This window comes from Sceloporus occidentalis, unplaced genomic scaffold, assembly GCF_023333645.1.
Source record: "Sceloporus occidentalis isolate IW3139 unplaced genomic scaffold, rSceOcc1.0.p SCAF_8, whole genome shotgun sequence".
Lineage (NCBI taxonomy): Eukaryota > Metazoa > Chordata > Lepidosauria > Squamata > Phrynosomatidae > Sceloporus > Sceloporus occidentalis.
In genome coordinates, this window is record NW_028316988.1 from 12,839,814 (window position 1) to 12,867,099 (window position 27,286).

The 27,286-nt window shown below is 43.4% G+C and overlaps 2 protein-coding genes across 4 annotated transcripts in view; one reads left to right on the plus strand and one right to left on the minus strand.

Annotated features, from left to right (window-relative positions):
• The window catches only part of NEK6 (NIMA related kinase 6), a 57,744-nt gene extending 54,690 nt beyond the window's left edge, over nucleotides 1–3,054 (plus strand). For all 3 annotated transcript variants that reach the window (XM_089534733.1, XM_089534732.1, XM_089534734.1), the window contains one exon: nucleotides 176–3,054. In XM_089534733.1, coding sequence (XP_089390859.1) covers nucleotides 176–286 — 111 coding nt within the window. In that variant the 3' untranslated portion in view covers nucleotides 287–3,054. The remainder of the gene's footprint in view (nucleotides 1–175) is intronic.
• Nucleotides 3,010–25,972, minus strand: LOC149307955 (proteasome subunit beta type-7). Its single transcript, XM_089534735.1, has 8 exons — nucleotides 25,832–25,972; nucleotides 24,398–24,491; nucleotides 23,602–23,699; nucleotides 23,158–23,298; nucleotides 22,770–22,885; nucleotides 14,856–14,914; nucleotides 3,616–3,767; nucleotides 3,010–3,199 (listed from the first exon to the last, which is right to left on the minus strand). The coding sequence occupies exons 1-8, from the start codon at nucleotides 25,915–25,917 to the stop codon at nucleotides 3,088–3,090; spliced, it is 858 nt and encodes a 285-aa protein (XP_089390861.1). The 5' UTR covers nucleotides 25,918–25,972; the 3' UTR covers nucleotides 3,010–3,087.
• Nucleotides 25,973–27,286: the final 1,314 nt, after the last annotated feature.

Consider the following 27,286-nt stretch of genomic DNA (forward strand, 5'->3'; position numbering starts at 1 on the left):
TTCTTCTGAAATAGGCTAGTGATGGGTAGTGAATGTGGGAGTCTTGCCTCTGAAAAGCTGACTCCCCACATCACAGTAGCATGTTCAGTTGTAGTATTCGCAGTATCCTGTGTCCATGTGTGCACCTTTTATTGCACTGTTTCATTTCTCTCTCTTTCTCTTTCTCTGCTTGCAGTTGCGAGAGCTGGTCAGCATGTGCATATACCCGGATCCTGACCATAGACCCGACATCGGTTACGTGCACCAGCTAGCAAAACAGATGCATGTCTGGACCTCCAGCACTTGAAGCGTCGGCCGGCACGCTCCAAAAAACAAGCGACCCCAGCTTAGTCTTACTTGAACCTTCTGTCTCAGACAAAACCAAGAGGTGCCTCGCCAAACTCAAAAGCGGGAGAGTCGAGCCTTCCTAGGAAGACGCTTCATGATTTCTGCTGGCCATTTGCAGGGCGCTCACAGAGTGGATCCGCTCTCTCAGTGAAGGCTGTGAGACGCTGCTGCAAGTGTGCGGCTCTTGTTTAAAAAAAGCCAATATGTTACAGATATAGATTACTTAAAAACAAAGCATAAAAACAGATCCTTTTCTTAAAACTGTTGTGTGTAATCTAGGTTAGGCTAGAATAGCAAGGGTTTCTCATTGGTGTATTTGACACACCCCTTGTGTATCTTAACTAATGTGAAATATTGAAATAATTCCTTTGGTGAAATCACTTTATACTAATGTAAGAATTACCGTAGATTATTATTATTATTATTATTGTTTTGGTGTAATTTGTATAACTGCTACTTTGCCTCTTCTGCCAATGGTTATTAGCAAGTTCAGTTTCTTAGTTCATTTATTTTGTAAGGAAAAAACCAAACATCCAGCCTGGAGTTTTATATTTCCCTCCTTTGCCAGAACGGGGTAAAGAGGGGGAACATGTTTGAAGTTTTGTGTTTTTTAACAAAAAGAAAATCAACTTTAGAATGACTTATTTTGCAATGCATTTGTCAGTATGGCTGCTGTCTGGGATGTCAGTATGAGGGCTCCAGTGCAGACCTCAAACCAAAGCTCTTTTTTGTCAGCTTCTGGGCCAGCGTTGGCGCAGAAGCTACAGGAATCTCCATAGCCATTCTTACATGACCAGTGTTACTGCCAGCAGACGCCTGGGATTGGAAAGACAACCTTTCTGTGCAAAACCAGTGCTACTCCAGCCACTTCCAAACAGTGTTTTCAACATAAAAAGTAAGGGTATTAGACTGACCGTGAAAATACAGCAAGACACTCAAAATGATCATCCGCACTTATTTACTGTGAACACTCATTTGTGAATGTGAATATTTTAAACAAGCTGATTTGAAGGAGATAGTTAAGACTTAGCTAAGACTTCTAAGTTTTTCATTTGGAGTCGGCCAAATCAGTGGATCGACTCAAGTGATTTTGATTTCCATTTGGCCATTGAAAGGCATCACTTTGTAAAAGCAGCGAGAAGCCAGATTTCTCTTGGCATCTGCCTCTTTGGGAGGAATGGTGCTCAGTCAGGACAGTGTTTCTGAAGGACACAACGGGGGATGCGTATGACCAGATCCTCGTGGTCTGAAACGCAGCCTCTAGGTTTTCAAAGCAGTTTTGTTCTCCCTTTCCTGGAAGTACAGGATGTCCATCTTTTTCAGTGCATTTTCTGTATAGCTCACTATTCACTTATTGCCTTCTACTATACGATTTTGACAATCAGTCCTCTGGAGTGTTAATATCAATGTTTAGTTGCTGTGAAAGGTGCTGGCCATATATACCCAACAGGGAAGTCCAGCCTTTAAAACTCATTGGAGTCAGTAAATTTCAGCTTTATTGTGAAGACAGCAATGTGTCTTCTACAGTTCTGTGTTCGACTGCTTACAAACTTTTCTGGGGGTGTGTATGTCCTTTTTCTTTAAAAGCAAGTACAGAGTAAGTCTCCTTCAGGCTTCCTTTGAGCTACAGTTTTGGGTGGAGCAGTGAGCGCTACGTTGACTTGGTCTCTCCCTGGCTTTTGGGAAGCTTTGAAATTCAGGTATGTCTGTTAAATCTGGTCTCTGGCTTGCTCTGTAATGTCTACTTAGTGCTTAGGTAAATGTATTTCCAAAGAATTCTTTTTTTGCAACTCTGCGTTTTTAGATAAGATTTAAATGATTTACAAAATAAAGTTTCCTTTGTAAAAAGAAAGACGGGGCCCTATTGTTGTTCACATAGTTTGCAACTGGTTCGGGTTGAAATGGCTGATCTATAAAACTGAAGGCTTGGATGTTGTGCGTGCATTAAATGGCACAAGGGTTGCAAGAGTAAAGTAACAGAAATAATCAGGCAGTACTTAGCATTCTGCCCACCTTACTTGAAAAGATGCTCTTGGAACCAGTTGTCTCCTCTCACCTGGTCCCTCAAATACATCTAGAATAAGCTGGACCTGTAGGCCATTATAGTCAGGGTTACTAATAGCTACATAAAATCTCCCCATCGTGCTTACTTTCTCATGCCAACAGGATGGTCCTCCTTTTCCCCCTAATGCCACATTTGGTAATACCTGCCTTCCAAATCTTCAGTAATTTCCATCCTTCCTGCCATCTGCATGAGAGGACTTGGGACAGGTCATCTTAAGAGATGTAAGAATATGCCCGTAATACTAGTAACGCCTATACGTAAATCACATTTTACATTCACTCTTTTCTTTTTTCTAACCTCTGATGAAATGGTGTTAAACCCACATTCCTATGCTTTAATATCTGTCTTGTGGCACCTTACACTTTAGCTCAACTGTAGGATAAGACCTATCAATGGCAATTAGTTAATAAAGATTAGAGCGAATGCAGTTTTCTGCATGTTAGGCAGTAACATGGATTACAGAGGTGGAAGGCACTGTCTTTACACTCTTGCCCAGTGGGCAGGTGACTGGCACAAACCCATGTCGAACGCATCCACAAGAGAACTGAGGCATTTTAATTTGTTTGTTTATAGCCCCTGGTGCACACAAACATGGTCATGGGACGATGATAAATTGGTCAATTCTTACTGGTTTTTATTAACTCTGCATAAAGGCTGTTAATTTCAAATCCCCCTCTCCCAGTGTTACGACAAAATCAGGAGGTGTCCATCGTCTGCACTGTTTCATCCGTCACTTCAAGGTCCAAGAGAGTAACCTTTTCAGTAAGAATCCCTGTGGTCCCTTTCTCACATCGGTACTTCCCTTGCCTGTTGAGGAAAGGAGACAGATTATTTGTTGATACAAACCTGAAGTGCTCCTTCCCCCAAAAGCCACTAGTGGGTAGTAAGGGATGTGGGTTAGCACCTTCATTGGACAGTTGCAACCTGGTGCTTGTCTCCCAAAAAAAAAAAAAGCTCTGGGTTCCCATCACAATCAACTTGCTTGGCCTTTGAAACTTTTAAACTGACCACCGCTACAGGAACAATTTTCCCGGCCACTCAGTTTTCAAGAGAGTGCATCTTAGGGCTGTCCATACGCTCAAGTTGGCCAATCTCCTTTTGAAACAGTTCCATGTGGAATATTTGCGCTCTGCAGACAGACTCTGTACCAAACTAATACTGAAGGCTGAGGCCCCTTGCCTTATGGGAATGGACCCAGAAGGAGAGAATCACCCCTCACTCACCTTTCCCCCTTTTTGTTGGGTGTATCGTAAGGACGGAGGAAGTCCAGCTTGTTCCTGCTGAGGACGCAGAGATCAATGTTACTGCCAGAGCCCAGATCATTGAAGATGCCAGCTCCAATGGCCTCCTTCACAAGCTGTTTGGCTTCTTCTTCCTGGGAGAAAAATTCCAAGCAAACATTAGATAGTTCCCTACTCAGATGAGAAATGTTGGCCTTTCTTCAGACACAACTAACTCTGCAGTGATGATCTCTAGAAGGACAGAAAAGACAAAAGCAAGAAAGGCTCTGTTTAGGAGACACAGGGACCTTTCTGTAGACACTATAGGTCTATGCATCTTAGTTCAAATTCAGAGAAGCATATTCATTCATGCTGCAGTAACTCTTCCAAGCATTCACACATGTTGTGGCAGGAGAGGATCCCTACCAAAAGGTTCTAGAGTTCAAAGATATAGCCATGTTAGTCTGTGGAGTCAGTATGTAGAGAGATCATGTAGCACCTTTGAGACTCACTGAAAGACAGACATTGGCAACTTCAGTTTTCCTAAAGTCTTCTTCCTCAGATGCATCTGGTCTCTAGAGTATTCCAAATGTGTCTCTGCACAGACATAAGCCCATATGTGATTTACAAAGACCACACAAAACTGTGATTACACAATTCATTTTTCCACCAACGGAATAAGACCCAACGTCTACAAAAGGTGAACACAGAGCCATTCCCATGGCAATAAAACCAGCAAAATCAGCTAGAACTCTTAGGTTGTGGTCTACATGCGCATAGAAATCCCAGGAAAAGGGAGGCCCAAGCCTTCTGGAGATGGGCAAGCAACGCTGAGCAAGTAGTAGCCAAAACTCATGCTGTAAAACCTTTGCAATAACAAAAATAAATACATAAAGCCTCCTTAATCAGTTGTTTTCCAGTAGACAACAGATGCCTTTGGCCACTGAACGCCACAGTAGAAGATGGAAAGCAATTCCCAGAACATCAGCACCCTCTGCAGGCCCACTGAGGAAAGAAAGGTGGCTTCAAAAGCAGCCCTACAATCCTCGGTTATTGTGCCCGGGTCCCTCGAGAGAAAGCAAAAACCCGGTGGAAGAGTTGAAGCAAGACTTGGGCTTTGTATGGAAACGGTGAGCTGCTGCTAAGTTTTCCACCAAATCTCACATTAGGCAGAGAAGGACAGATGGAGACGGAAGCCTGCTTTATGCTCACAGCACTTCAGTCCCGAATTCAGAGTAAGTAACAACAACTCTTTATGGCTCTTTTCCCCAGTAAGAAATACAATCCACCTACTGCACTCACCTGCCTGCCTCAATTCAGGTCCCGCTTCTCACAAGCCCACTTCCACCCATGCTTTGCAAGCCTTAACCTTTCTGCCTGTGTTGAGACGGATGTTTTGTGTTCTGCTTCTCCTGATGCACAACCCACACCTTGCTGAGACTCCTTAGGGATTGTGATGCTGAGCTACAGCCAGAGGGCAAACCGCATTTCCTCCTGCTTCTTCTAGGAAAGGCCTTTCGACACAAAAACAAGGATGCAGGGTGTTCCTTCCGACCCAAAGGTCTCCTCAGATTTGAGCAGCTTTGCCAAAAAGGCCCCTAATGTGCAATTCTGCTTGTTCCCAGCACATGTTCAGTACTCTCCAGAGATGCTCCAGACAAGAGGTCCCCAGATTCGTACAGCTCAATTAGGACACAGAGGTGTGCGCTCTCAGCTCCAATAGTAAGTTCCTCATACAAATGTATCTTCTAGAGTATACTCAACCTATGTTTTGTCCTGGTTCTAAAATAAGAGCAGAACGCTCACCTTGTGCAAGAGTTGTTAGGTGCCTGCTCAGGTAGGTCTTGCTTGCTTGGTTCAAGAATAATGTAATCAAACATGAGGCCCTGGAAGGCGAGGCAAGCCTGAAACATGTTCCTGCAAACCTGAAAATCCAGTCCTCGGCTCAACCTTTCAGTTAAACAATTAAAAAATAGCAAGACAGAAAGAACAACATAAAGCATGTCGCATTACTCCTCAATTTGAAAGTATCAACTCTGGCCAATTCTGATATTATTTGGGCAGGTTTTCAAAGAGGTTTCAACTAGGCTTCACTTAATCAGCCGAAATTGCCATGTAACTGCAATAACTCAAAATAACATCTGCCATATCAAACCCATGTTGCATTTTTAATTATCTTTTCTATTAAATCCTTTTGTTGTTGTTCACAGAATCAAGTCGTTTCCGACTAAGGAGGGCCCCAAGGGGTTTTCCTAGTAAGATTTGTTCACAGTGGGTTTGCCATTGCCGTCCTCTGAGGCTGAGAGAGTGTGACTTGCCTAAGGTCACCCAGTGGATTTTTACATGGCCAAGCCAGGATTTGAACCCTGGTTTTCCAAAGCTAATTAAAAGTCCAGCTTGCAAGATGACCAGAATATTCCTTTTGAGCCAGGTGACTGAGGTGGCAATTGTGAAACTGTGTTTTGAGGAGGGTCTTATGCACAAGCCCCTCGTGCCAAACTCACCACCGAGCATGAGACTCATGGAGCTGGAAAAACCGAAGCTTGTCATGAAACTGCTGACAGTCCCAACCTTAATGATGGTAGAAATAATTAATCTAAAAGAACAAAAACAAAGATGCCCTCAAAGTTCTCAGTATATAAAAGGGGCACTTCTTCCTTTATGGTTGCAAAGCCCAAGCTAACTGGGAATATCATTCTCTGGGGCCCTTGGCTGCTCCTTAAATGAGATTACTGTAAGAGTGATGTACTGTAATACCAGTCAGCGGTGACAAGCAGCCCTTTATAGGCCGCTCGGCTTGCCTCCGTTGCTCCATCGCACAATGTGTCCCAGGGCTCCCATGTGCTCTTCCATTTACCACCACAAGACAAATGGGCAGCGCTTGTAAAAGGCACAAAGAGGTCCGGACCAGCCGTGTAATGGTCACCGCAGATGTGCCAAACGGCTGGAGGGGCCCACGGCAGACCCCCAAGTTCATTAAACTGACCAGTAATGGGCCTCTCAAAACGCGCCCGAGGAATTGGAAACAGTAAAGGCTAAAATAAATAACTCAGCATGGAGGGCTCATCCGAAACGGCGTTTGATAAATTATTTATAATGGAGGAGATTGTCTGCATTTAATTTTGGAGCTACTGGTAGCATCTTTAAAAGATGATTTATGGACCGTAATGCCATTAAACTCTATATTGGCCCGCTGCTGGCGATAAAGTCTGCTGAGATTTAGAGAACGAGTTTTAAACTGCCACTGCAACATCATAGCAGAGAGAGGGTATTAAATCTTTACTTTAAACCCGTTATCTGGAGAGTTGCATTTTGTAGACAATCCAAAACTGATAGATTACCTCTCCCCGACTGTGGTGACAAGAGTCCCAAAATGCTATCTCGGTTTCTCCACGCTAAGAAACATTTGTACTTTTGTCTTGCAAGCGCCTCGGTCAGCTGGCTGGCTGGCTGCAGATTGGGGAAGCAAAGCATTCGGAGCCAGGCTCTGACTTTGCCAACGAAGCGAAGGGCCAAGCCTGTGGCAAACTTTAAACCATACCAGTTACATTTCTGGATGGGGGAGAGTGACAAATCTTCACATATTGAGACCCTGCGTAAAGTTATTTTTGGGCATCAGAAATAACTCTTGAGCTCGTGAAAACAATACAAAACTGAGCGATGATAACCTAAATTGCCTGCAAAAATGTTAAAAACATGCCTTTCCCCAAACAAATTACAGCAACAAAGCCTGCATCGAAGGACAGGTATGTTCAACACCTTTACTACACTGAAGTAGTAAAAGGTACAAATTACTTTAAGTGAGACTCTGAGAGAGACAGCGGCCGAGGGAGGGGGGTTTGGGAGGTCAGAGAAGCAGTAAAAAGAGAAATCTATATAGAAGTGGTGGGAATTTGGGACTAGGAAAACGCTTCCTCTTGAAGGAGGCCTAGACCTCCAGGAGGATAATTAGACCAGGGAAGAGTAATCGGCAGACTCCGTTGTGGAGAAATATGGAAGCGCCTGTCTTCTGGGAGAAATCGTGAGGAGATCAATAGGTAACTGGAAACAAAATGCAATCTACTGGGAAGTTTGGGAAAAGACTGACGCAACTCAATGCCCCAAATCAAAGGGGTTGGGTTGCTTCGCCCACACCTTCCTCTTTTCCTTCAAAAAACCGGAAACGCCAGAAGTCAACCAGCCGCTTCATTTCTGGAACTGAGAGGGAAATACAGGCACGGGAGCCTTGAGTTCTAATCTTCCATATTTTCTACAGTTCCAACAGAAGAAGCAATTGCTGAGAGACAACTCTGAAGAATTATTTTCTGGGGAATTAGTAATAGTGAGATTTTTTCTTCATTCCACTAGGAATTGGTGTCCACAGGATAGCCAGGTTCATCTAATAACTCATCTTGCATGTCTTGCATCTTACTAAGACAAAAGAAGCACAAAATTCAATGTTTGCCTAATTCTATGACTGCACTAAGAAGTGAAGCAACACACTCCTCGCTACAGACCAAGCGCCACGTGAATACTTGCTTCCACACAGTAGTAAACGAAAGAGGTCCCCTCTATTCCCATCTTTCAAAACCCATAGGAAAGAGACTCTGAAGATTATGGATTGCTCCCCACTTGAGAATGTTGCATCCTGTTTACACAACCGTCAGGCATCACAGACACTAACAGCATGGCCATTAACAACCTATTAAGACTGCTTCATCATACCCTCCTCCCTTATTCCTACAAGCAGAAGAGTAAAGGCATCCGCTACTGCAAAAAGTCCTATTTCTGAACCTTGTATAAATGCTAATTTAATTAAAAGTTACATTCAGCAACCATAAGGACTGCTCCATGTGTAGGATGTGGCGCCCTGAACTTCCAGTGCCTACTCGCTTTTGGCTCAGTACAAGTCATGGGCTCAGCAAACCTTCAGGCTCATCTCCTACCAAATTTCCTAACACAGAGGTAACAAATACAACTTGTTAGTACAAAACAACAACAATGCTGCATTATTTTTAAACACTGTGAGGAGAAAAGGTCTACTGGTGACCCTTGGTAATTCTGAATCAAGCAGAGACTGCCTGAAGATTGCTGGAAGGGCTGCCAAGCGTTCCTGCTGCACCAACTCAGCTGCTAGTGCAAACATCTCCATTTAGTTAGTTAATTACTCCAACCCTGAAAACAGACACCAAACATTTTAGGAACTTTTCAGGGAAGAAAGGGAGTTACGTCCCAGAATGTATCCCTGCAACCCTTCATCAGGAAGATCTACCTTTCTAATAACATGCCAACAAAGGCCGCCTCAAATGCAACAGCAACCATTTTAGCAGGAAAAAGGATGCCACACTTCTTGATGGAACCACAAGCCGTGCACATTGGCATTTTCGCCCCACATGAAATCTGAAGGGGGATTAGTAAGCTCCATCTGAAGCAGCCAGGTTTGGTATTAAGTGCCCTTTGCCTCTGAGCATTTTTGCAAGGCATGGTTTCTTTTGGCCACGTCTAAAAACGCCTAGACAAAAGGCAAGAAATTTAAATTTGCCCATTATTTTAAAACACTCTCTCCCAAAATTATTTGTCTGCTAAAAAGCCTTTCATTCCCACCATTCACTAGTACAAATGCTTGCAAACCCAACCTCCCCTTTCTCACATCCTACAACACAAGTATAATAAACCATGTTAATATTTCATACCAGTGTGAAATATGCTGGAGTATCAATTCAACATCTGTTGTCTTTAGGGTTCTGGAATCCCGCAGTGGCCCTTTCAATTTGTAATTGAGTTCTATACTGAATTAATCAGCAGTTTATCTCTCTTTCTCTCTCTCTCTCTTTCTTTCTTTCTTTAGTTTTTTTAAAAGAACACGTTCCCTACTAACCTGAATTTACATTAACAATTTATGTCAAATTACCTGCCAAGACAGAAACGTATGATTCTAGGACTACCATTCAGTAGCACCAGCTCCTCTTATTTCATCTCTCACATGAGCAGCAACAGCAGCAGCACCAAACACTGGATAAAACCTCACATTGACGACAAAAATTGGGGCTTTCAAGGGGGCTGGTAGACCTTTAATCACAACAAATGATATCTGAAATGTGCAGGTGATTTTATTCACGACTGGTAACTTCCTGAAGGTGCCTGGATTTTCACAAGAGCTAGGAGCAGAAACAAAACGAACCAGATTTATCCGCAAGGCACAGTCAGAAAGCCATGTGAATATCAGCAAAGCAAAAACCTTAGTTTCTTAAATATAAGCTTCTTAATTCATTTTTTCCTCCCCAGTTCCTATGAAAAGTTGCATCTTCAGTGAGAAGGAAGGATGTGGAGGCAGAAAGCCAAGAGGAAAATGGGAAAAACACAGGATTGTGAACAATGTTACGATGAAGGGTGTCCAACATTCAACACCAATTCTCTGTTGGGTAATACAGTGTATTTGTTCCTGTTTTACTGACAACATGGGAGGAAAAAAAATCAATCTTGGAGGAGTCAGGGGGGAAATATAAAGACCGCATCATTAAAGAATCCTGAAATTTCAATAACACCTCTCTCCAAAGTTCATAACAAGTATTTCCAAAATGTGCACTTAAAGGAATTGGAGATGTAAGTATTCCTCAGCTGTTCCCTGGAAAACTGTATTTTGTAGTGAGACAATAACATTGTTTTGTTGAAATAACAGACTAAAAGATCAGTGCAACGCAAACTGGACTGTTTTGTTTCAGGGCAGCACCATCATGTTCTCCAATTGTAGGGAGGAAACCCAATCTGAGTCTGTATACCTGCTCTGGAGAAATGCACCTGGCTTGCATTACTCAGCCCACAAAACATTACTGGACTTACATTACGAGGAGTGAAAGTGACCAGCAGACATTAACAGTCTTGTGAACGTACAAAACGCAGGGCACATGTTTTTAAAGGGTATTAACCTACTCCTGACAACTTCAGCCAGAGGTGGTTGTGTTTCTTGGTTCAGAAATGTTCCATTTGCAGGACACACCCTGCAAACAACTACAGATCACCCACCGCCAGAAAATCCAAGCTATTTTCTTTAAGCCTAGTTTGTCCTATCATTAATTCAGTAGTGCGGAGTTAGTAATTCTCTGACCCCATCAGTGAATATATCCCATATTAAACATCCCGTAATTATGTTAACCAAGGTTGGGGAGGATTTTTGTTTCTGGAGAAGTAAGAACATGCTTGCACTAATCTCTATAGTTGTTGTGATGAGGAGAGGAATGTGCCCTTGAGAAACGGCAAGGCGCAGGCAACACAAGCCACAGTGGAAGCGGTATTCACACAAAAGGACTTTGCTTGTCCACCGTCTGATCTACTGTCAGAGATAGGCAAAACACTGGGCACTTATTTTTGCAAAGGGGCCTAACTTATTTCCCCCCCTTTTAGGCATTTGCCTAAGCTGTGTGCATACTGCCAATGGGGATGCAAGTTATTCAGGCAGCTCTCCAGCTTAATGCGGCCCCGTTTCCCTTGATCTCCACTGTCTGCTGGCAAACTTCCCAGCGAGCAGCACCTTCCCATGGAGTCATTAAAACGCCGCGTGTCAGCCAGGGGGATTAGCCAGAAGACACCCACACCTGAGCCCCATAGCAGGGACAGGGCCAGTCTGATCAGCCCCACTAATGAAGCCAGCATTCATATGCAGCTTGTCACCACTCTTTGTGTCAGTCAGAAGCACAGGCAGCCAAAATGAGACTGATGGGGTGACAGGGACCCGTCAAGATGAAAGTTTGGGCAGTTGTCAAGAGGCAAAACATAAAGTCACGACCCTTCGGACTGTCATCAGCTGCCAAACAGAAGCTTGACTGCAACAAACAATTATGTCCAACCTTTCCCTTCCTTTGCAAAAAAACTACTGTGCTTTCAAAAAGGCCTGGGAAGCAGGACACGTTATACAGCCCGCTTCAGAACCCATATGCAACGAATACCTCCAGACCCCCGTCTTCCAAAAGAGAAGTGCTCAAAGTCTGGCTACAGAATGAATGTGCATACCATGATACATTGGTATCGGTGCCCACAGGATGGGAACATGCTTCTGAGAAGTGGCCACATGCAGAGGGTCCTCTGGCATCTTTTGCAAAAGAAAACACAATGGATCTCAGATGGTTGGGGAAGCCCTTGCTGTGCCTGAGCCTTGCCCATCACAGTAGGAGCTACCAGATTAGATGGCCTGGTTGGACAGGCTCCGTATGTTCAAGCCCAACAGCTGGTGCTGAATCTGGCATTCTGAAAGCTTGGTTGGTGGGCAGAGGGCTAATTCCCATGGCTGAGAACAGCTTGGAAAGAGGCAAGCGGGAGCAAAGCAGCCATTCCTATTCCAGGGCACCCCAAGGAAGCAGAGCTAAAAACCAGACTGCACAGTGTTTATGACAACATGGGCAAACCTTCCCCCTTCATACCATTAATTTCACGTAGGAAGTTATCCTTTTATACTGGAGTGTTAGAAACAGTTGCTAATGAGATATTTTCGACCAATTAGGTTACCTCTAAATGTCCAGAAGGGCTGTGCAAGTGTGACCACAAAGAGGTTCTGCAACTCTTGGGAAGCCCACCTTCTGCCTCACTTGCTCCCTCCCTCTCTACACCTTGCTTTAGCTTCCTCCTTCCTAGATCAGCTGCAGCACATCTCTGTGTCCATACCCCTACTTCCTTCCACAAGCCTTATACCAGCATTCACAGGTATTTCCAGCAGGTCCACGTTTTATTTCCAAGGCTCTTATAGCCTTCTTTGTGTATCTTTGCAAACCCCAGCGGATAACAAGGGTCCACTGTAGAAGTCAGTCCATCAATGCCGTTATTTTAGGTAAGTCTAGGTGCCCCATGAACAACTGTTCCTGCCTTATAGCAGTCAAGGTGCTTGTTTTCCTCTCTGAGGTATCCATAGAGTTTTAGGGCTAAACCAGTTGCCATCTTTAGGAAGTCTCTCTTGAGGCCAATGTCTACTGTCTATGGGGAAGAGGCTGGATAGAGATGGCGTCTCTGTGTCTCAGCTCGAGAAAGGTCTGTCATACTTGGCAACGACAAAGCCACCGCTACCTAAAACCCAAGACGCACACATTCGGGGCGGAAGGCGGTGGGGGGAGGACAGGCCCTGCTGGTGTGAGGATGCCTGAGGCAGTGGTAGAAGCTTCAACAACTCATCTTCAAAAGGCAGAGAGCCAGGGCTGGAGAAACCTACGAAAATTGGCTAAGCCTGCAGTCTTGGTTTCTTTAAGTCGAACATCTTCAAAGTCTGCTATTCTCACTGTAGGGCACAGCAGCTGCCAGAGCAGGTTTGATCCTCTCAGCTTTTGGCAGCTCTCAACTTGAAATTCCAGCAAAAGAAATTTTTCAAGTTGCTATTATTGCCTGTCACAGATTTATAAATATTGTGCACTATGTGTTGTGGCACGGCTCTCTGGGGACACCGGCGCATGCCAAAAGCGTAGCAGAGAGAAAAACCAGGCTCCTCGCCTTCAAATAAATGCTAATTTCTTTAACTGTGCTCACACGATGCTTTTGGTGAGCAGCTTCAGTAGTACAGAATATATATCAGAGGGGGGAAAAGGCGGATTGTCTTTTCCAGCAGAATTCAGCTGCTACTTTCATTAGGCTTGTTTAATTAGATTCCAGATGCTAATTTGCAAGTTGATACCAGAGGGTGCAGGACAGTCTGCCTTTGAATCCTTTCCCTGTGATGTGATGGTCTTGCAGTACACCGCTGCCCTTTCAGCGCTCCATCAAGACAGTCTGACAATTAGCACGGAAAGGAGCCACATTCATCTTGACAGGGGGAAAAATATTAATTTCCTATCCATTTTAATGACAACAGCCCAGAGAATGTTAAAGTCCTCTCCACTACGGCAGCCTCAGCCGCTGACAAATTCCACAAACACACTTTGGAGGTATGGAGAGATCTCCCAAACGGAGGGGTTCTCATAGTGTAACCTTTCACCACATTTACGTCACTGGATCTTCCAGAAATTAGTACCAGAAAGGATCCCACTAAGAGATGCCACAGCTAAAGTTTCCCCTCAAATTAGAATAGTACAAGCACAAACTGAATTATACCATTTTTGCCAACCAGTGTGGAGTCCATCCCATCTACAGCAGTTGGGGCAGTTTTAAGAAACCTCTATGACAAAAGATTTTGTCTTTAAGAGATGGGGAGGGGTGTTCCCTGGTTCATGAGAAAAGGTAAAGTGTTCTTCCCACAAATTTCACCATGTCAATGTGAAATTCAGTTCTAGAAAAATTTGCCAGTTTCTCTGAATATGGATTCACTGGAAAGGTCAGTCCTTCAGGGCAGAACAACCTGCAAGGCACATACAAGCAGCCATACTAATATGAAGTCCCTTCGCTGCACTGATTGGCAGCAGACCCAAACTTTCCTTTCTCATGTTTCCAAACACTGAGGAAAGATGCTACAAGCACACAGAGTTTGACTCTCCTCCCTACAGATGCCACCTATTCCTAATTCAAAATGAAAGTGAAGTACTGATATGTCTTGCACACCTCTGGGGAAAGTTCACAGGAATCCAGCCCATTTTGGGGAGATTCATTAGACGAAAACTTGGGCAACATCCGAGTGAGTTCCCAAGGCAGCTGAAAGTTGTTAAGATCCAACTCCTCTCATTACTGCAAACACCCAAAGGCAAATTATCCACTGTATCCAAGTGCCAAGTCACATTTCATTGCACTCTTGAGGACCAAGGAAATTTTTAGCAACCAGGACACTCTCTAAGTATGGCAAGGGACAAGTATGGACCAGGAAAGCCTGTGGATTCCTGTATCATTTCAACACAGCAGTCAAGTCGAATTGCCGCTTGGGATGTGTGCAAGAATCACTTAACCAGGTCCATTGGTAAGAAGGAAGGCTGGAAACATACTAATTTCTGTCCCCATTCCTAGCCAATTTGCTGTTTTAGTCTAGAAACAAGGAAGATCCAGAATTTTGGTGATGCCAATGATGTTCCCCCTAAAACTGCCAAGTTATGTTTCCACCAAGTGAAAAGCAGTCGGGAAAGTGAGCGATATTGCTGTAATTTTATTCATTTATTTACCTTTACCTTCCTTATACAGGATCCAATGAGGCTTGTAACTGAACTGTAACTGAAAACTAACCATAAAGGATCACAAAGGATCAGGCTTCAGACTATTTAATTTTAATTAAATAACCACACACACACACACACACACACACACACAGAGCAGACTTGCAATCCCATTCATACAAACGGGGGGGGGGGGGGGGGGGAGAGAACATTTACCTCCATATCAGGTTTGAACTTGTCTTCAAAAACTGCCATGGCTGCCAAAGAGCCAGAACCTAAAACCAGAAAGAGAAGCTGTTGGTCTTAGGTATTAGCACTGCAACTGCAACTGAACGCATTTAGCATTTTAAAAGGAAGAACAAAGAGCAACATGGCAACACTGACACAAGATCTTTAACACTAGAAATTTCTTTCTTTCATATAGGTTAGTATGGAATAAAAAAAAATACAATGAAGTCTTGAAAGGCCAACATTCTTACCTTAAAACTGTGCTTGGAAATAAAAAGTTAAAGTACAAGGAATGAAATCGGAGAGGGGGAAACATAATTTTTCACACTCAGTTCACTGATCTCCTGAGCCACCCATGGGCCCCTAGTTAAACCTTAACCAGAGTTTGCAGATACATACAACATTTTGCTTAAGTGGAAGTGATGAAGAAAGGAATATGAAAACTGAAACTTTCCACTGGCTTTTTCCAAAATTCTTTTTCAAACGAATTACAAAGCTTAAGCAGAATGGCCAGGGTCCAAAGTACCACTCGCCGTTCTGCATGCTGAGAGGTTTTGGTGTTTCTTGGAACTTGCACCCCCCCAAACACCATCCTGTTTAAAACTGAGAGGAGTTTCAAAACCTAACTCTGATATGGCTCTGAGGCAGGAGGACAGGGGTCTGCTGTTCAAAGCAAGCAAGTCAAAATCCCACTGGGCCCAGCTAAGCCCTTGGGAGCACCTACAGCAGCTCTTTGAATCCTGGCCTATGTTTCTACTGGGGTCAGCATTTGCAGAAAATCTGCTTCATATATGATTATATTAAGCCACTGCTGCCCAAAGGCCTTGAGATGAAGCAGACTAGCACTTTAAACACATTTATATCAGTGGAAAAACAGATTGTTTTAATGAGCTAGTTTGGTAAATTCACCAAGACACAATTGGCGACTATTCATTCTGCTCTTCTAGTTTATTGTTATGAACTGAATGTTGAACAGGAATAGTTTCTAGCCTGCACTTTGAACAAGGCAAAATAGACACGTGATGAAGATGAACCCTTAATCTACCAAACCCTTGACCATTTCCAAGTCTGTTCCACAAATGCACCAAGCCTCCAATCCTTTGAGTGAGGCAGATGAAATATGTGAGTACATCTTTCAAATGGACATTTTAAAGAGTAACTACGAACCATTTGGCATTTATTCTTTACCTTGCTTTGCGGAGAAGAGAGCAAATCTTCTCTGCATAGAGACATCATCATGTCTTAATGCAACCAAGACAATATTTTAGGCTGCTCCACTTTTGGAGATTGAACAAAGTTACCTACAATTTTTTATGCCAATTAGGAGATTTTTTTGGCATTTATTACTTTTTAACTTGTTTTGCATACAGCTATCTATTTAGCTGGGTCATCCAGAAAGCCGTATTTTCCATTTAAGATGATTTGTGTATATCGCTTGACCACCTCAATGGTTTAGTAAAAGAAAAAGGCAGCGATTAAACAGTTTCAAATGAGGTGTCCTGCTGATTTTATCAAGTCTGCTGAATGTATAATGAAAAGGGAGAAGCTGACAGTGACACTGCTGAGAAAATACAGACTATCTTATCTGAACCATTTAAGGAGGTCCAATTATAGATCAAGTTTAAAGGGTAGAGGCAGCAGATTCACAGACACAAATCAATGAACATGGTAATCCCAGCGAATGTGACAGATACTCCTGTTATGGAATATTGCTGTGGTTGAGCATCATTACCTTTACAGTACCAAATACATCACATTTATAAGCAGCGGGGCACTCAACGCTTCCCCTTACACTCCAGGCAATGGCTATTCGTTTCAGCCTCAGAGCCACATATGGCTCCATTTTCAAAAAGCTAAAAGCCGAAATAAAACAGAATTCTTTCTGAAGGGCTGACTGGAGAGAAGGAACAACCAGGGAAGAACTGTGCTGAACCCACAAGAAGCAAAAACAAAATTGTGCTCAGGACACCATTTTATCAGGCAAGATCCTCACAGCGAGAATAAGCCCTGGGGAAGGAAGTAAAGTGGCAAAGAAATCTGGGAGTGTTTCTAGGTATGGGGAGAGCTATGTTGCAGCAGGGATAACATTTTGTAATAACCCTTTTCATTCATACTTCAGCAAAATTCCTTCCATTATGTGATGTGTTGGAAGAAGGCACATAAGGGTGTGCGCACAAACACTTCGCTCTCCCACCTGACCCAGTCTCCCCAGGATGGATTCATTTTTCCAACATTAGCTACTGTTGATAAAATAAACCCCTAAACCCCATGTCCCCTGAAACTGTTTTTTTGATTACAAACCATATGCTTTCCCCACATAACTTGCTGTCAGGAAGCCTCCTTATGCATAGCTGCCAGAGATGTGCCAAATGTTCAGTTTCTTGGTCATAGGAGCATGAGACAGAGATGGGGCCCAGGAACAGGTATTTTATGTTTCCTACCAATTTGGTATGTAGCTGGCCAAAACAGCAAAGGAGTGTTAATTATGTTGGACCAGAAGACTGTGACGAGCTCTTTCTGGGCAGAACCCTACTCACCTCTTACCCCACTGTCCTTCACAAAAGCACAACATTCACTACCCAATGAGTCAGGCTTCTTCAGCAATCGCCTGAATCCTGTGTGCAAAGAGCCACTGGAGACAGGAGCCATGTGGAGCTCTTTGGGTGCCAAACATCTCCAACCCCAAAAAGAGAACTGAATACCACTGCTGTCTCAAAATTGCTAGCGCATGGCACACAACTGCAAACATACCTTATAAAAAGGATTAAGACAGGTAAAAAAAATTAAACCCACAGACCTCAAAGGACATTTCCTTATTGGGATCAGGAGGCACGTAGATTTCTGAACTATGTCCAAAACAATTATCGTTCCAGTCAAAGTGTGCCTCTTTATACTGCATATACTCAACTATAAGCCAACTCCATGTCTAAGTCAAATGCAGGTTTGGGGGCCAAAATTATAGATTTTGATAGGACCCGTGGATAAGTCAAGGATAAAACTTAGGGACCTAAACAAAGGATTTAAAGGATGAAGCAAAGGAAAACAATACCAAAAAACTAACAATTCCAGCAGGCATGTTTGTGCTCATACTGAAAGCTGGACAGATGAGAGAATAGAGAAGGGTCAGTGCTTCCAGGGCAGATTACACTCTTGCCTTTCACCAGGAGATGGTTCTAAAGAGCTAAGAGTACAGTACTTACACTGACCCATTAATAAGTCGACTCAGGTTTTTTGGGTCAATTTTTGACTAAAATTTCTAGACTTATACATGAGTATGGCCTGTTACAGACTGCCAAAATAAAGCTGCTTCAGGTCTCTTTGGAGGTATGCTGTTTAAATGATGCATGCATCCTAAGAATCCGGAAGCTGCACCAAAGCTGCACTCCAATGCTTAGGAATGGAGTGTGGCTTTGGCGCGACCTCCGGACTCTTAGGACCCATGCATCATTTAAATAGCATACCTCCAAAGAGACCCGAAGCAGCTTTATTTTGGCAGTCTGTAACAGGCCAAAATATAGTATATCTGATGCCCAAGAGTGTGGTTTTTTTTTTAAAGATGTTCTTAAACAGGCCTAACAATTGTCAGAAAGATTACTCTGTGCACTGGACTCAGCAAAAACTATTATTATTATTATTATTATTATTATTATCATTATTATTATTATCCTTCATTTATAAAGTGCTGTAAATTTACACAGAGCTGTACATACAATCATATTAATTAGGCGGTTCCCTGCCCTCAGGCTTACAATCTAAAAAAACACGACGCAAAAGGAGAAGGGAGTAGTGGTGGGGAAGGGGATGAGGTCCAGCAGTTCTTCTCTACCTCCGAGGCCTGGACCAAGGCAGATGGACTGGAGGGAGGGCTTGGCTTCATAATGGATGGTTAATCTTCATCCAGGGAGGCCTGTTGGAGCTAGCCTGCCTCTCTAGTAGGATAATACATATAAAGTACGTTGCAATACAGGAAATGGTTCAATAAAACAGGCACCAAAAGAACATCAAGTAGCAAGTGACAATTATGCAAGGCCTGGGAACGCTTCTCTGAACAGGATGGTCTTAAGCAAGAGATGTTCTGCAAAATAGACTTCCTTCCGTCCCCATCTTCAGCCTCCAAGAACCTGTTTGCTGCGGCCGCCTCCATTTGCCACGCTGGAGAACGTGTGCCGTGTGAAGAGAGTAACATTTAGATTTCGCTAATCCATCAGTGTCAACAGTCCCTGACAGGGCACTTATTCACAAAAGCTCATTGTTATTCAATTTGCCGTTCCTCCTAGGTAGAAATCCAGTGCTCTCCAAAGACCCATCGATCGGCATCATTTTTCACTCTGGTTCCTGGCTGAGAGGCCTGGTCTCTTGGTGGCATCGCTTGTGCTGCAGACAGACATTGCCAATGCGGGAGGAGCTGATTTATGAATATGAAACAATGCTGGTGCCAAGAGATCAGGCTCAGCCACCAGAGACCACCGGAATGCATCTCCCCGCTTCCCGAGTCTGAACTACAGACTTCAAGCGCTTTAATTTTATGCACGCATTTCATTATATAGCCATGGCCAGAAGCTTTTCGAGACAAGCCAGCAATCAGACAATCTTGCATCGTTTGCGGAAATCCACATTTGTCCTTTGTCAGCATAAACACTCCAATTTGATGTTTTCACTCCTGAGTAAGCACTGAGTATGTTTTAAACTCCTTCTGAGGAAGGACACTCCTCTGTTCAGGCACAGAAATGCTAGATTTCTGTTTCCTTTGCCTATCGTGAGTGATGAAATATAGGCCTTCCTCTCTTTTTTGTTGTAATATACTGCTTCCAATGATGAAAGGAAGACAGGAGGGGAGAAATTAGTATTCAGCGTGTAGATACATTGGAAAATCATTAGCCAAACAGTACTAGGAGGAGAGGCTTGCACATGCCAAATTTAACAACTCATACAAGCAGGCCTTTGCATCTCTCCTATGATGGCTAAGCACATTTGGCTTAAATACATAAACATGTTTTTTAAAGTCACTAACAGCCACCTTTGCTTTCTGTATCAATAGGGGCATGAGCCTGTTATAGAGATTGCCATGAACTTGTCAAATATTGGTTTCAAATGCATGGAGGTATCTGGGCACACAAGAGGTCAGTCTACAAAATAGGTTTTAAAAACCAAAACCATGCCCTGCTTGATATCACCTGGGAGGTAGGAAAATGACAAGAGCATCTTCTTTTTCTGTCCAGAAAGATCCAAATTTGAATTACATTCATGCTTGTGCTAGTTTTCAATTATCAGTGTAGAGCTTGAGGGCATGGGTTTTTTAATGATAAATTATTTTTAGACCTTAATTTTTCAAGCCTTAAATTATGCTACGCATTGGAGTAAGAACTTCAATATAATCTTCCTATACGGCTGCTTCAGAACGTCTTTCATAACGTAACTTAAATGTAACCACTATGAGCTTTGTAATAATTTAAACAGCAAGTGCATTTTTAAAATATTTATACTCTTCATTCTCTCCTAGGAATTCGAGATGACTTAACAAAAGAGGGGGGGAAATCTGCAACAAATGCAAACATCCTTTCGGTTTACAATTCTGAACCTTAAACACCAAAGGAGCCACAGGAAGCAATGCAGCAGCAATCAACATATTTAAAATATTCAGGAACAGGTTAAAAGAGCAAGTAAAAACTTCCTACCAGATGCCTTGTGGGAAAGGGTCTTCTCCAGTGTCTAAAGGGCCATTAATGAGTAAATGAGATGGGCCTCCTATGGGGTTCCAGAGGCAAACCCATCTCTCCCTCGTCCAAACTAAGTATACATCTAGGGTTATTGGGACATAGGAAAGACCTTCCAAGGAGGTAAGCAAGCAGGTTTATAGGGGAATAAGCAATCAGACATGCTAGCATTAAACCAACCAGGGTTTTAAAGGCCAGCACCAGGACTTTGAAAAGAAGCAGTTGGAGCAGCTATTTCAACCAGGGAATCCCAAGGAAGCCTGTACATGGTCCCAGGCTGCATCCACACTGCAGAAATAATCCAGTTTGACACCAATTTTACCTGCCATGGCTCAATGCTATATGATTCTGGGAACTGTTTTCACTGGAGCACCAGAGCTCTCTTAACAAAGAAGGCTAAATAATGTCTCAAAAAACCACAACTGGCAGAATTCCACAGCATTGAGCCCTGGCGGTTAAAGTGGTGTCAAACTGGATTATTTCTGCATTGCAGATGCAGCCCTAGTTAACAACAGGCTGCTGCGTTCTGGAGCAACGGCAGTTTATGAATACTCTGTCGGAAGCACACAGCAATGATCAAGTAACTGAGGCATGTGTCACTGTGGCCAGATCTGCGCTTTCCAGGAACAAGTGTAGTTAGAGTAGCAGCATCAGCTGATGGAAGTTGTCCAAATCATACAGAGATGGCCAGACCTGGGATTTGTATAAGATGCCTCACGATCCCAAGTATGTTAAGTCCCACAGAATTCAATGCAATTAGCTGCCAACTACTGGAACTGCAACCTAATGGGTATGGGGTTTCTGTTGCTGTTTTCTAAACAACATGACTGGAGAAACAGAGGCACCTTAATATTAACCTTCTTAGCTTCATATGCATATCGTACAATGAGCATAGCTCTTACCAAGCAGTTTTCTTTCACTGGGTTCAGTGAACAGTATCCATTTTCAGACTAGTAAAATGATTCCAGGTATAACGCAGACAAGAGCCTCACAATTCTGGTTCACTAATCACTCACTAAACACACATACACACACACACACACACAGCACAAGGTAATTTATGGTTCAGTAGTTTAATAATTTATAAGTTTCAGGGCATATTTATAAATATTAATCCAATTTCATCTTTTATATTAATTCATCTAAGAGCCTGGGTAGAATATTACATCATAAATCCTATAATAGCATTGTGTGTGTGTGTGTGTGTGTTTGTTTTAAGAGTCGATTTTGTACAGAATAAATAATTTACTATTTTGTAGGGTACCATGGCACCATCTATTGGTCTAAAAGAGCTTTTCTCTCCCTCTTTCTGTGTTGATCTAAACATCTTGGTACAAATCTGCTTGTGTATTAACGGATCTCATAGTTCTTCTATAAAATAAAATCAAAAAGAGATCCCCCCAATGAAGTTGGTAATCCAACCAAATAACCATACAAACCAAATATGACTTCTGTTTTACACTAGAAACACTGCTGAGATGTGTAACATTTTTCTACTTGTACTACAACCTGTTTCAAATGATATAAGGGTAAGGATTCAGCCACAATGCATGTAAAGGTATGAGAAAAATCAGCTTTAGAGTAACCTGGATCGTGATGAGAGGGAAATGAATCGATGGGAGCGCGTTGAGAAAGCACATGCCTCAGCAAATCCATATTATCATTTACTTAGTAAGCACTATAGCAATTTTAAGAAATAATCATTAATGAAACATACTTTGACACAAGAGCTGCTACCCAAATTTTCAGTCCGCCAAAGGCATTTTTATAGCAGTCACCCAGGTACAGGACAATTATCCTTTCAGCCTTATTTCTCCAGAGATTCTGGAAGCATTTTAGATGCTTTGTGCCTGTTGTTTGGATGAAGAACCGCTACCTTGGGATTTGTTTCCAACCAAACATCTGTCATCCAGCACTGAAGCTCTGAGAGGCAATTCTCTTGCAAGCCGAATTTCTCCCATTTTTGCCAATGAATCCAATTATTTTTAAGAGCCAAGAGAGATGACCAAGCAACAGTGAAAGAAATAAAAGAGCCCAGTTTTCCTTTCAGTTTCTGCGATGCTGTGTATTAGGTTCATCCTCACAGTACTGGCAATGAGGAAATGAAGCTTAAAATGTCATGGGTTTCCACTAGGTGGTGATGTGGTTGGTATGTATTCTAAATTATAAGCAGGACACAGGAACTTACCCATTGTAACATAAGGCAATTTGTCAGTGGATCCATGGGGATAGATGCTGTAGAGATGGGCCCCGGTGACGTCTACCCCACCTAGGACCAAGGCAGCACCGATGTAACCTTGATACCTGGGGAATACATGCATGCGCATCATGAACAACTAGTGAACAGGAGGGATGTTTCCCAAACAGTCTTCATTTTTAATTAGTTCTTCCTTCTGTGCCTCACCAGCAAAGACTCTACGCATGCAACTGTTTATAAGAATATATTTTAGGAGCGGTTATTCGGCTACTGAACTGGCCCAACTGCACAACTCTGTTTGCTGTTTAATGGAGGGGAAGGGGGGAAATGACTGTCGCCCACCAGGTGCAACAGCAGTGTGCATCCGAAGGGTGTTTACCTGAAGAGCATCTGTTTGAGCATCCGGTTGGCAGTGACCACCCTTGGAAGCCGTCCGGTTGAGAGCGAGTGCAGCTCCATGTTGGAAGAGATCAACTGAGTTGTCATTTCGGTGTCTGCAGCTGTCCCGGCACCACAACAACTGCAAATGTATTGCATATAATTAAGTAACGGCTTTTAAACTGCTCCCTATTGAGCTGCTCTTGGTAGGTCCCTGCATTTGCCACTTTGTAGAAATGAAGGAACAAACCAGGGGTGTAACCCCATTAAGTATTCAAGAGTTTTCAAGAGAGAATATTGTGGTTATTTTAGACGAACCAAAGAACTAAAAATTGGTGCTTACTGGTTTGTTCCATTAGACATCAACAGTCTATACCTTCCTCCATCTCACAATGTTAGACAGTAAGAATAGGTCTAGGAAAATGTTGACAATGTGTTTACTTACTAGATGTTTGGAGAAATGTAGTGGATTTTCGAACAGTTCTTGTCAGCCACAACCATCCCTTCCGTGGCCCTTGTATCTGCTCCGAGTACGATCCCATCCTGAAGAAATAAAGAACCTTTTTAAGCTGCAAGTAATGCAGTATCCACTTTCGTAATTTCACTGACTTCAGAGGGACTTATTTTGGAGAAGACGTATATAGGGGTTCTTGTTGTGTGTCTTCAAGTCATTCCTGACTTATGGTGACCCTAACGCAGCGGTTCTCAACCTGTGGGTCGCAACCCCTTTGGGGATTGAACGATCTTTCCCAGGGGTTGCCTAAGACCATTGGAAAACACACATTTCCGATCATCTTAGGAAAATAATTTGATGGTTGGGGGTCACCGTAGCATGAGGAACCATATGAAAGGGTCACAACATTAGGAAGGTTGAGAACCACTGCCCTAAGGTGAAGCTATCATGGAGTTTTATGGGAAGGTTTGTTCAGAAGAGGTTTGCCATTGCCTTCTACCTGAGGCTGAGAGAGCATGACTAGACCAGGGTCATCCAGTGGGTTTCCATGGATGAGCAGGGATTCAAACCCTGGTCTCCAGAGTCGTAATCCAATGTTTAGACCACTGTGACACTTCTCTCTGCTGCTACAAACAGGAAGCAGGGATCAAAATGAGTACCCAGCTTGTTGTGGGCAATTGGCTGACACACTGTAAACCGCTCAGGGAGCGCTAGCACTTGCTATGACTATAATGTACCACGACGATGAAATTTCGACCAAGATAGGGAAGGGAAGCGGAGGCCTCACCTTGAAGACTACTCCAGCAATGGTGGTCCCTGTCTTGCGAGCGCTGGGGAGCCGGAGACCCTTCTTGGCCCCTTCGGCCTCCAGCTGGGCATTCCTGAAAGAGGAAGAAGGAAAACGGACATTAAAAGGGAAGTTTTAAAAATGTAAACATGTTACACAAATCCTGTGAGTCAGGCTTTTGTCCAACCGTCATGAAAGAGAACTAAGAGTCCAGGTAGCCCACCCCCTTAAAGATAAAGAGGCACTTCCAGATGGGGAGAGAGCATTCGCATCTTCTTGCAGTTGGTACTTATTGGTCTATATATTGGTATATATTTATACCAGCCGCTAATGCTCCAAGGCTTGTCCTTTGCGGAGGCAATATCCTCAGAAAGGCCTCTCCTGCAAATCTTAGGAACTGACTGCTCCAAAACAAAACAAGGGGCTTCTTCCAGAGCCAGGCCTGAAGTGGCTGACAGCTTTCAAATCTGAAACTGACGCCTTGACATCAGTCAGAAAAACACTTGGCAACCAAGGCAGGCCTTCCGCTATCGGAGTAATGATGCTCCAGAACACACACTGCAGGAAACAATCCAGTTTGACACCACTTTAAGTGCCTTGGTTGAATGTGAGGGAATTCTGGGAACTGTAGTTTTGTGAGACATTGGACCTTCTCTTTCAGAGAGCTCTGGTGCCACGATAGACTACATTTCCCAGGATTCCCCAGCATTGAACCAGGGCTGTTAAAGCGGTCTCAAACTGGATTATTTCTGCAGTGTGTCTTGGACCCTAGAAATGATTTAAGAAGTAAAAAATAATGGAAGGACGGGCAGAGAGTAGCTACGAATCATGTTTGGTTGTTGTGTGTCTTCAAGTCAGACCCTAAGGTCTATATATATGTATATGTGTGTGTATATATCTATAGCTATCTATAATATTATACATGTAATTTATATATACCTATGAACACACACATATATATATTTACAGGCATTAAAAGCACACTACAACCTGGTATAACACCAAAGCCATTTATATAAATACGATTTATATTTATAAATACAAATGCATATATATATATATATATATATATATATATATATGTATAAAACCACACATATTCTATAAACTATATTATATCTGCAAGATCCCTGCTTTTCTCCCCAGAATGGGGCTTTGAAAGAGGAGAAGGGTGACCCTTCCTAGCAAAGCCCCTTTCCCTGGGGCTCCGGAGGAGGAGGGAGGCCCTTCCTTCGTGGCCCCGGCGCCGCCTGAGAGCGGAGGCCGAGGGGAATGCTGCCCTGGGAGGCGGCGGGAGCTAGGCCTGACTGGGCCTGAGTCACGGCGGCGGGGCCTGGCCCTCCTCCTGCCGGGCCTCCGGGCCTCCTTTCCCCGAGGGCCCCCTCCTCCTCCTGGCTGCCTGCCTCCCTCTCCTTGCCTCCTTCCTTGACTGACCGGGCGCAGTTGTGGAAGCTGAACCCGCCCTGATCCGCCAAGGGCTCCGCGGAGGCCTGGAGCAGCGAGAGACACGACGACGCCATCTTGCCTCCTCTCCCTCCTTCTGGGCTGGGGCCTAGTCAGAGGAGGAGGCGGGCAGAGAGAGAGACAAGGCCGGCTTCTGAGGGGAGGAAAGAGGCGGAGAGAGAGAGAGGCAGAAGGAGGGCCTCCCTCCACAAGCCCAAGGCAGAGCCGACACTGTCACTATATGTACACTATACCTATCTGTCTATAGTTCACTATATGTACACACACATACAATATATATATATATATATATATATACACACACATTTATTATATTAACTACATATAGTTCACTACGTGAACACACACATACACAATATATATAACTAGATAGATAGCTATATGTATAGTTCACTATATGAAAACACACTATATATAGATATATACTTCACTATATGTACACATACAAATAATATACATATTATATAGTTCACTATATGTACACACATAGACACACAATATATATAACTATATATAGTTCACTATATGTACACACACACATACATCTGCGATATGTATAAATAATGTACACACACATTCAAACAGTATAAATAATCGTATTTTGCCCCTTTAATTCTTCCTCCTTTTTTAGGGGGAGAAAATGCCTGACATGTTTTCTGAGGCATAAACCAAATTTCATAGAACAAGAAATGAGTCAAGACCGTTGTCCATCAAGCAGCACATGGAAAGAAAGGTCTTTGCAGGACTCTGGCCCCAGAGGTTTGTAAGCATTAAGCCCAGCGCATGTAGTTGCCTGGCTCCTCTTCTAGGCCACCAGCTGCTGAATTTCCAATGCTGTTTGTGGCCCAAGAAGGAAGAGAGAGAGATGGATGAGCCCGGCTCAAACATCCTTCATTAACACTGATGTTTGGGATGACAGCTCCTATCATCCCCAGTTAACCTGGTTTTGCCAATGGCAGTGCATACAAGTCTAAACAGAACAAATGTTGCTGCCTTTTAATACAACGCCAGCCTGCATTGGCTAAATATACACAAGAAGAACCCAAGTGGGAAATGGCCAGAGTTGAGCCTTGCTCCTTTGGCAGTGCCCAAAGAAAGTGCCAGTCCTTGGGCACAGAGGATGGGGAAAGTGCCAGCTCTCCTCCTGGGTTCTGTTGGGGTCACCCCACATTTTCCAGACATGGAAGCCTAATGCTACATGTGTTGCTTCATCACGACCAAAGTGAGCTAGCAAGTGGCCTGTGTGAGTGTGTAGCTCCAGCTTAGTGAGATGTCTAAGTTGTGCAAAACTACCTTGACTGTTCCATCTTGTCCAGTTATGCATAATCTTTAAAGATCTGGCCTGAGTGACAGTTGCCTCTTCGGGCGGAAAACCGAGCGCAATAAATCTTGCATGGAGGCCCAGTCTGGTTGCTGAGCAGAAAG